Source organism: Seriola lalandi, unplaced genomic scaffold (assembly GCF_002814215.2).
Source record: "Seriola lalandi dorsalis isolate HSWRI2012SDOR001 ecotype SW California unplaced genomic scaffold, Sedor1 jcf7180002054954, whole genome shotgun sequence".
Lineage (NCBI taxonomy): Eukaryota > Metazoa > Chordata > Actinopteri > Carangiformes > Carangidae > Seriola > Seriola lalandi.
In genome coordinates this window covers 1197620-1208686 of record NW_019525505.1, presented here as the reverse complement: position 1 = coordinate 1208686, position 11067 = coordinate 1197620, and the positions used below count along the sequence as shown (strand labels likewise).

The 11067-nt window shown below is 41.6% G+C and overlaps 1 protein-coding gene across 2 annotated transcripts in view; it reads right to left on the bottom strand.

Annotated features, from left to right (window-relative positions):
• The window catches only part of pvrl2l (PVR cell adhesion molecule related 2 like), a 285080-nt gene that overhangs the window by 143239 nt on the left and 130774 nt on the right, over positions 1-11067 (bottom strand). For both annotated transcript variants that reach the window (XM_023394849.2, XM_023394850.2), the window contains exons 4-6: positions 8207-8500; positions 3505-3622; positions 2690-2838 (exon numbers count right to left, since the gene is read on the bottom strand). In XM_023394849.2, coding sequence (XP_023250617.1) covers positions 2690-2838; positions 3505-3622; positions 8207-8500 — 561 coding nt within the window. The remainder of the gene's footprint in view (positions 1-2689; positions 2839-3504; positions 3623-8206; positions 8501-11067) is intronic.

Here is an 11067-nt window from a genome sequence, read left to right as displayed (position 1 = left end):
GGTGGGGGGGTGGTTGGGCTCTCATTATGGGTCTCAATTCATTTGCCTTCGCCACATTTATGAGTTTATTCAGTGCACGTTTGTGATTAAGGTGGTCACATTTTTTTTACTGGAGTTTATGGTGCAGTGGCTGAAGCTGTTAAAACAATATTTGTATTTATTTTTATGGGGACAGATACATAAGCATATAAAATTCACTGAACAGACTCTTGGCTGTTAAGCCCGCATTTATATTTAATGTCATTTGTAGCGTCTGATCACAGATGGACTAAATCTCTAACCCTATATAATGCTATAGTGGTTACGGCTTTTGACTTGAATATACAGAGTTTGGAGCTGTCTGTTGGGTTTTGATGAACTCCACTCAACTCATTGTCTATTCCTGTTCACGACTGAGACTGACACTGACTTAAATGAAATCTGTCAGTCTGATGATGGAGTACCTGGTCAACCAAAGCCAGAATTTGGTGCTGAAACGATACCATTTGCATTTAAAGTAAAGCACAGACACAGAAAGCGAGGGTTTCTACAATGACTGAGGAGACTTCCATGCGCAGATACAGGTCACGCCTGTGATTCCCACAATACTTAATGTCACCCTTATCTGTGGAGTTGTATTGACACGTCCTTGTGCGATACACACATTCCCTGTGTAGTAAATAGAAAGAGGTGGGGGCTCAAACGCCAAATAAAAACAGCAGAAATGTGCATTTCTGTTAGTTCACTCAGCGTAGCGCTGCGTCATCACACATCTCGCCTGCATCTCTTCTGATTTCTGGCACTCACCCTCTGTAAGTAAACATGTTTAACTGAGAGATTAAGTCACTATGTTACTTTATACCCATCTAGTCGTTTTACTCTGGTGGAGCACAAGCAAACCGTGAAACACCAAGGACACATTTAACACAAAGGAGGATGAATCACAAAAGTCTGGGCTTGCTCGTAGGTACTTGGAAAGATAAAACATTTCTGTGTGTGTGTGAGTCCTCAAAGTATCTGTGTGTACTTTGTGAGGAGTGTGCGTGGAGGTTTTACATATGTCTATAAATTCAGTGTGTTAAGCTTATATGTGTATTTGTGTGTGTGTGTGTGTGTGTGTGTGCTAGAAGGGGAAAGAGTACCCTCCCTGATACTTTGAGTCAGTCACAATGCCACGCTTCCAGCAAGAACAGTAGCAGCTTAGCCACTTCTGAACCTCCCACACATCCCTCCCAACACACTGCCTGGCTACAAAGCATCTTTGTTCTCAGAGGAGACAATTCAAATCTCCAGTTCCAATTTCCCACGGATTTTCTAAATGTAGCTTTTTCTCTGTCTTTTGGCAATAGAGTACAAGTTTTGCTTTGTTTTGTGCTTTTTTAAAAATATATATATAAAGCTCGACATTTTATTATGATTATTAAAACTAATTTCGCAAAAAAGAAGCTGTAGATGAAGGAGGACAAGTCAAGCAGACAGTGCAGAGTGCAACACTGTGGGAACACACACACTGATAAAAAAAGGTCTGTCTGCTGATGTGCAGTGAGGCATTACAGCATGCAGACATGTTCCTGGGTTTGTGTGTGCATACAGAGGTATGTGTGTGTGTGTGTGTGTGTGTGTGTGTGTGTGTGTGCGCGTGTGTGTGTGCGTGTGTGTGTGTGTGTGCGTGTGTGTGTGTCGGATCAATGTGTGAAAGAGTGCAGAGCAAAAGAAAAGCCCCTGACCCAACACCATGGCAACAGCAGCTGAATCACCGGACTAGCAAACGTCAAAAGTCAAGACCCAGCAGAGAGATCGAGAGTGCATGCAGACACAGTGGTCATACTGTCATATCAGACAGAGGGGGAGATGTGAAGGTAGAAGAGGAAAGAAAACTTAAAAGGAGAGAGAGCACTTGTGCTGAGGATGAGTTAGTTGTTATGTTAAAAATAGTGGATACAAAGAGGAGGAAAGGTTTAAAAAAAAAGAAAAAAAGAAAAGGGAGAGACAGAAAACCAAACCTGGGCAAACTGGCTCACACCAACTTGAACCCCTTGGAAAAATTTAGCAACCCTCCAACAATCCCAACACAATTGCATCCACCGCAGGGCCAAATCGCTCTAACGAGGGCCTGGTCTCAGACTCATAAACCACAATTCACGTTTAATTTACGTCCGGCAGAGTTACAGTTTCCCAGTCGCAGTGTGACCGTATAGACTCCAGTTTCAAGAGGAGTGGTTTCGATCTGTAGTCATAAACATTTACGCGTTGGCCCTTGTCCTGCAATTTGGCCCTGCTGGGAGGAAAGGGTCAGTCACAAGCCTCCGCCGCGCCTCGCGAAAATCTGGCCAAAGAGGAGGGAACACATGAAAAAAATCCAATGTGACGATTGAGAGAAACCAGCATCCCTGCAGCTCTCAGATCAGCCCTGATCCCAGCATGTGTGTGTGTGTGTGTGTGTGTGTGTGTGTGTGTGTGTGTGTGTGTGTGTGTGTGTGTGTGAGATTGCATGCTGTTTGATTGTACCATCTTGTCTGATGGGATGTTGTGTTGTCAGTGTGTTGCGTGTTCATCATGTTTTAGATTAATACACATGCATATTGTTGAGTGCATCTGTACATACTTACACACATGCACAGCAAGTATGTGTGTGTGCATGTGTGTGTGTGTGTGTGTGTGTGTGTGTGTGTGTGTGTGCGCGTGTGTGTGTGTGGGTCAGCGGACTCACCGATGACGATGGTGGTGATGTGGTGCCTGCTGGCCCCGAGCTTGTTCTTGACCTCGCAGATGAAGGTGGTGTTGACGGCGTCATCCACCTTCTTTACCATCAGCTTGTTGCCGTCTGCCACCACCGTGTCCGGCAACGCACCGGACGCCCTGAAGAGAGGAGGGAAAAGAAGGAAGGACAGGAAAGAAGGAAAGATGGGATGGAGGGAAGGAGTAAAGACAAGGGTGAAGATTAGATTTGGTAGGATGAAAAAGGAAAGTGAAAGAAGGAATGAAATGCAGAATAAAAGAGGAAATCAGAAAAGATGACAGAGAAAAAAAGTGAGGAGACCAATTGTTTTGAAAAAATAAGATGAAGCAAAAGAAAACCAAAACGATGAATCGATAAGAGTGAGGGAGAGGAAAATGAGAAATGAAGAAATAGACAGATATGGGGAGAGATAGATTGAGAGTTAAAAAAAACAAGAATAAAAGCCTGTTTGTGACTGTGATATTCAAAGGCAGCATTAATGTGAGAAAAATCAGACATGTGAACAGCCGCTCCGTTTCCCTGCTCAATATTCATCAAGAAAAACCACACACACACACACACACACACCTACACACACAAACGCCACAGCGCGCCATCTGTCCATCAGGATGAGAAGTTAAGATCACTCTTGTTTATCAAAAATTACAAAGAAATGATCATTAAAGAGGAACGATTGCAGGCGTCTGTCATGATTATAGCAATAATTAGAAACTCTGTCACTCTCTCAGACGTAGGTGGAGGGAGACGGAGACTGCTGCTTAAAATGGAGGGAGAGCGGTTCTTACGCGGTCCAGGTGATGGTGGTGGGTGGAGGGTTGCCGTTAGCCAGGCAGAGGAGTACGGCGTTAGAGCGGCCGATGTACCAGTTGTTGTCGTAGCCCTCTATGGACACGGAGGGCGGGTCTGAAAGAGAGAGAGACATATATTAGAGAGAGAGAGAGAGAGAGAGAGAGATAAAGAGATAGAGAGATAGATAGATAGATACTTTATTTATCCCCTAGGGGATATTCATGTGTCCATTAGCTCGTTGGTAATAATAATAATAACAGTTTTAATAAATAAACAATAGTAATTAAATGTTGTATAGCCTGATGGCAGTGGGAACAAAGGATCTCCTGAACCTCTCTGTTCTGCAGCACATTGACATGAGACGTTTGCTGCAGCTGTAGCTGCTTCTCTGTCCTGCCAGAATGTTGTGCAGAGGGTGGTTGGTATTGATTAAGATGGCCTCCATCTTCCATTGCATGCGTCTCTCCACAACAGTCCTAGCTAGCTTCAGGGTTGTAGAAGTAGAAGTATTACGTTTTTTTTTATTTTTTTTTATCCATTATCGTTAATGTTTCTCAACATAAAAACACAAGAGTCTCCTAAATAATGTTACAATATACAGTTTATATCATGACCATCAGTTTTAACTATTTCAACTTTGTTTCTATGAAATCATTCTTGGCTCTAAATATCCCAACACCCATGAGCCTTGGCCGCCATTGCTAAAAACCAGTCAGTGACTCAAATCAGAGCTTTAGCAAATTCTCAATACCTTGTTGTGAAAAAAACAAGGTGCCATTGTTTCCAAATCCATCGCTCACTGACCCAGAGTCGTGCACATTTGCTTTCTCATCAAAGAACCAGATTTTTCTTTTTTTTTTTTTATGGCACAGTAGTTCAGCCTTGTGCTGCTACAACAGGGGAATTTCATTTCCATCTTAACCTTGGAGGTGCTCCAATTTCCAGTTGCATTACCTATGCAGAAAATGAACAGGAATTTTACTTCTTAAACCTTGGAAACTGAAAATAGCTACGGTGCCGACTAGCAAGTAAGCTAACTGGCTTGGAAACAAGCAAGCGACTGGTATTCAGCCACTGTCTTTTCAGAAAGATGTGTCATTGATTCTGTCTGCAGACTGTGGCAGAGAAGTGTATTTAACCTGATAGAAAGCGAGTCACAGTCATACGTCTTTTCATAACTTGAACTGTGAGCGTTTGGAGAGCTGATAGTAAACAGGATGACATCAGACCGCCTTCACAAATCCCTGCCATTTTGAAATGTATTATTAATCTGTGTCAAAATGTCACGTCACAAACAAAACCTTGATACAAGACAAAAAGTGTCTGATACTCCCTATACATATGGTGACGCGCGTACCTCGAGGAAAAACGTCAAAAACATAGAAAAGAAAACCTTGCTACCTTAAACAGTTTCCCCCCAGAACCATGACACTCTTATACCAGGAGGATGAGAAAATCAGTTCGTGTCACTCCTCAAATAGTCTTATGTGAACGTGAAGTCAACCAAGGCCACGTGTGTAGGAAGATAAAACAAGAAGGAAACTTCAGTGGCTTTTCTTTCCCTTCATGCACTTCATGTTTAGAATCTAAAGACAGAGAGAAAGACTGAAAAAAAGAGAGAGAGACACAGAGAGAGGGGTGTGTGAGGAGTGACAGGGTGTCAAGGCAGTGAGAGACAAGCAGCTGGACAGGAGGGTAAGTGTGTGGTGTGTTATTTATGTGTGTGTGTGTGTGTGTGTGTGTGTCTCTCTTCCTAGAGAGCGCTGACCTATAAAAGCTGATCTGTGTTACACAGCAGACAGGAGACATGATCCCTCACACCATCACTAAACCAACACACACACACACACACACACACACACACACACACACACACACAGGAGTCACAGTGTGTGTGTGTGTGTGTGTGTGTGTAATCTGCTACTTCTATCTCTGTGAGGACCACTTTTTACCAGCCCTCACTTCAGTTACATGTTGGTTTTAGGGTTTAAGTTAGAACTAGGTTTAAATCAGGGATAGACACTGAGGAATCAGGGTAACACTTTACAATTTCATAAGGGAATTATGGATGGTTTATAACTTATTAATGAATTGCTTGTTAACACGTTGTAAATCATTTATAAGCTGTTAAATGAAAAGGACAACTGATCTGGTGCCTGCCAAATAGTGAGCGCACATGTCTCTGTACTGTTAACCCTCATATCTCATTAGTTACTGAGCTTTCTTTGTTTTCTCCATCATCAGAGTTTGTACCTGCTGCTTCATCATGTTTGTTCAGTTACTAACAATGAACCACAGTCAGCGTCTCAACATCAAATTATGGCAGATCACATAATCATATCAAAGCAGATTCATCCTCTGAGGTCGTGGCAGTGTTGTTGACCTTGACATGCTCTCAGCAGCCGTATTCATTCTAATCACAGCTGTTGATCAGATTGTTCTGCTCAGTGGAGATTAACATGGAGATGCTTTCTGCTGGTTGCTCTCTTCTTCATGACTTTATCATCCAGCTAGAACACAGGTGGCAACCTTCTTTACTTGGTGAACTGCTCACCCATCCTTTGTCCCACTGTTCACATCTCTGTGATTCTCCCTCCATCATCTTCATGTTTCTTCTTCTCATTCTTACAACCATTTGTTATCAGTTACAAACATGTGCAACTAGTGAAAGGTTAAAACACATCACCATTTATTAATGAGTTACTATAAGGCTCCTTTTACCAGTTCGAAATGGTAGTAACTCATTAGTAAGATTAATGAGTAGTAAGCATTAACTTGGTCTTGCCAAATAGTGAGCCTGTATCAATGTATGAGGACTATGTTATACCTTGTTTTTAATTGTTTATTTATGATTTATAAGGTGTTAACAACTTAATTAATAATTATGAACCATTTAATAATCCTTTATGAAGCTCGTCTTATCGGTGTTGTCAGAAGTATAAAAGTACAAACATGTTTGTGTATGTTACAGCCCACATCACACAAACAGGTGAGATCTCTCAGCCTTGTTTGTGTTCACATTTGAGTGAATCTTTGGTTATATACTATACGTGCATACTGTAAACGCCCACACACATAAATACTACACAAGCAGATGCTGAATCTACTTGCACATTCGGGCCTTCAGAGACACAGTGTGTGTGTGTATGCTTCTCAAAAGCCAGGGAAGATAATTTGTGTGTATAGCCAGGGGTCTTGTGTAGGTATAATAATTTCATATACATATTCCTCGTTATTTCCTGTATACACCTTGACGGTTCAGGTTGATTTTGTGTGTGTGTGTGTATGTGTGTGTGTTGTGTATTTCTGTGTGTGTGCGCATGCAGTCTAAAAATTGCAGATTATAAAAAGGAGGCTGAACAAAGACAATCTGTTTCATCTTTGCAGTAAACGGCAGCAGAGGTCACACGGTTGAGACGATGCTGTCAGCACGCCTAAATCTCTGCAAAGCCACGCTGAACCTGTGTAATATTTTAATCCCATGTAAATTAGAACGGAATTTAATGGATTAAATGAAAGCAATGTGTGTGACAACATGTGAGTTCTTGATTTTCTATATTTCTCAGGCCAAAAATTCTTTCATGTGCCGATATTTTGAATATGAAAGCCTGGCTTTAGGTTTAGCTTTGGGTGTTACCACAGTCACTGTTTTGTCTGTCCTTCTATTATATGTAATTACAGATTCCTGGATGTGTGCATTTGTTTCAATCTGCTTACACAGGAACGACTAAGGAGTGGTGGTGAACAAACAGACACCGCCCTGAAGTTGTACAGGATCACAATAACAAGAATGAAGTGTAGATGGTAAATCATAATTGTAAGACAGCTGTAATGTAAAAGTTTGCTTGGTCATTTGTTGCTGAATGAATGAATATTAATTATAGCGTCCTGTAGCTGTTCACAAATTAGCTACCTGGGGATCATGTGGTGGTGGACATGGTTTTAAGGGGGTTGGGTTTAAGCTCTCGCTCCCTTGCTAATTCACGCAGGAGAGTTCCAGCAGCTGGTTGTATAATAACTAACTAACTTAAATGAAATGCTAAGTACACACACAATCTCTGGGACCAAAAACAATTAAACTAGATTGAAAATAGAACACCTGCGATCACTGCAACATATATGTATGACATCTGTGATTTACATTATAGGCCAGACGCTTATAAAATAACGATGATATGATGATTAATGCAAAACATGCTTGGAATCTGTCATCAAAAATAAAACTGGAAATGCAAAACATTAAAGAAAATGAAAGAAAGAAAACTCTCTAATGAATGGTGTGACTTTTGTTGCATTTATATACAGTTTATATATGTGTATATATATATATATATGTATATGTATAGTTTAATTAGTCAGGCATTTCTGTTTAAGAGAAGTGTCTCAGAGTGTGTGAGGAAAGTGCTGCACACAAACATGTTGAAGTATCACCCTCTCATCGTAGCTGCTGCATCACAGCTTTAGATTGTTTGGCATCATATTTGTAAATCTCTGTGATGTACCCAGGGAAGGCCCTGAGCTGTGTCTGAAGTTACTGTCAGTCGCTGATTTGTATCTTTAGTTGGACTCATGACATGTGATACTGAGAGAGTCTCTTCCCGGGCTGTGCATCGTTTATTATTTATGCTCAAAAAGACATTATATGTGAAAATAAAACAAGTGTGTGTGTGTGTGTGTGTGTGTGTGTGTCTTCCTTACACTCCACGGAGAGCTTCACTGGGTAAACCCACGGCCGCTCCTGTGTCTTCTGGTCGACCATGCAGGTCACCTCCCTGCCGTTGTCCGTCGGCGTGGGAACCAGGCGGTACTCGCTGCGTACCGTCACCGTCCCGTCCGGGCCGTTTGTGGTGCTGGTTGAGTGGTTTCCTCCGACTGATGCCAGCCACTTGATGGTAGCGGCCGGTTTGCCCTCCGCCGCCTCGCACTGGGCCACCACCACCGATTTGGTGCCAGCCTGGACAGTCACCACCTTGGCTGAGTTCTTAGGCTTGGCTGTGGGGGAGAGGATAAGAAAGAGAGGGAGAATTGAAAAAAGGGGGGATGGTAAGAAAGATGGAGGGAAGATGTGAGAGGGAGGAGACAATATGAATGCAGACATGGCACAAGGGATGAGGAGAACAGAGGAAAAAGAAAAATGGTAGTGGAGGGAAACAGATGAAAAAATAAAGGGTGGTGAAAGGAAAGAGACATCAAACGTGAGGCAGAGGAGGAGAGGAGGGAGGAGGGCAGGGAGAGAGCAGAGGAGGAGGAGGTTCAATCAGTTTGTTGTGCATATACACCGTGGCATCCCACTGCGGCTGTAATGAAACTCAGAGGAGGGGGAGGCATTCTGCTGTGACCCTGGGCCACTCGACATCAGAGAGACCAAAAGGGAAAGTGCAGACACATCCCAAAAAAAAGTCGGCTACAGTATCTAAAGGTAAAAGTGTTACAAAGCATCACATTGTTTAAATCAAGTTTTTAGAAGTCGCTCTTATATTAATCCACAACAAAGCACATTAGTCATTACATTGTAGCTTCAAAACTATTAACTTTTCATAAAGTATGAACAACAGCTTTGTGTTTGACTCGGGGATAATCCAGTTTTTGACATCAACCTGTGGAGTTTTGACTGAGCTTCATCATCACAGCATTTTCTCACAGGTAATCCCTCAACTGAAGTGAAACATCAAACATCCCAATAGTTACGAGGCTTCCACATTAAAACTGTGATATGCAAAACATTGCTTCCCGTCTGCCGTCACATTAGCTTTGTTAAATCAAACTGGACTTGTTCTGTAAAAGTGGCAATGTTCCATGAAAATGTCCTTCCTTTCTTAAAGGAAAAAAACCCAACCTCTGACAACACCAATCAATCTGTAAATGTCAGTGAATTTCATTATTTCGTGTTGTCAAGTGTTGCAATTTCCTTTTTTTTTTTTTACTTTTTGAAAATGTAATCTTTTTCTGCAGAATGTGATCTTGTAAATTTCCCCTTTAATGCCTTTCAATGTGTTCTATAAAGCTCTATACAGACAGTAATGCACACACTGGAAGTGAACGATTTTACTTATCATGAAAAAGTCAGGCAATTATTGAAAACACATTTCTTTGTCGTTGCATTTCCTGCTGCTTTATTGAGGCTTCTGTCAGTGGAGGAACTGGCTTGTCTGTTTGTTCTTTGGTGGATTTCTTTCCATTAAACGGAGTCAGTAAAAGGGTCCCTGCTATTTCATTTTAAAGGCGCCGTAAGGATATATTTCTATTCATCTTTATAATGGTTGAAAATTTTCACCAGTCAAATTCATTCATGGTGAGAAAAATATACCAGCAAACGACAAAATAAATGTGCAAATGCCAGGTATATCATTAGCCTTTTAGAAATGCTTTCTGTTGAGGCCTTAGAAATACTGAAATCATTTTAATGTGACTGTTAAAGGTCTCGTTTTCCATCGAGGATTGAATCATCAATCAAGGATTTGCTCTCATTGGGAAGAGGTAAACCCGCACCATGTTTCACATCGAGGTCAACTGACCAATACCAAGTCGTCTCGAGAGTCATGACCTTTAAGGAAGCAGAGCTACAGAGCAAAGCTAACGCTAGCGAACACTATCAACATCTTCCGCCCTCTCTATGATGGACAGCTTTTCACTCACCCAACTATAAACCCGTTTGAAGTCAGACGACACTTATTTTCTAGTAAACTCACATATTTAACAAACATGAAGTGATTCTGCAGCAGTCAGAGTGTGACAGATCAAATCATCTGATCAGCACGGCTTTGCTCACTAATGTCCTGCATTTTTATTCATTAGCTTGGTTTACTGGTAACTCAGTAGGACAGCAGTACTTCAAACTGGTAGTGAATTTTGAATTCAAAGAGGTAATCACAGGACATATATGCATTTAATTCATTTTTTATGTTTCTCAACCTTTTGAAATAATTATGTAACAGGGTTGAGAAGGACAAATCCACTGCATCTGCTTTAATGTGTACAACTTATTTTCTAATCAACAACTAACCTCCTTTAATTCACCATCATTATTTCTTTCTTATTATGTCAATTCATATTCTTTGTCATTAGCTATGTTTATTTGTGGATGATAGTGTCAGCTTTGTTGAAAGTTGAACTTAAATCAAAATCCAGGCAGAACTGAAAAGGTCTTGAGAACCTTATAGGACGCCGGATGAGACAAAAAACTTGAACAGACGTGGAGAGCCGAGACGAAACGAGACGAGAGAGGAAAGAGTTCGGACATGAAGGAGTTAAGCAAAAGAGAGCAGAGGGGACACAAACAGAGAGGACAACGGGGGAGTTAAAATAGACAGAGTGAGAGAGAGAGACTGGCTGCGCAGAGAGGAGAGGAGAGTAAAGCTGGGAGGTGGAAAGGGGTTTGGATTGATTCGGGAACTTTAACAAGTCGGGAGAATCCATCCCTGATGTGTTTCGTGACATTGCATCCAATTGAGCCCGCTGCTGCTCCTCACATCGGTCTGAGGCATTCTGAGTACAGAGTAATTAGAAAGCAAGCGGGAAGCCACACTAACAGAGGTGAATACTGGTAAACACTGCACCCC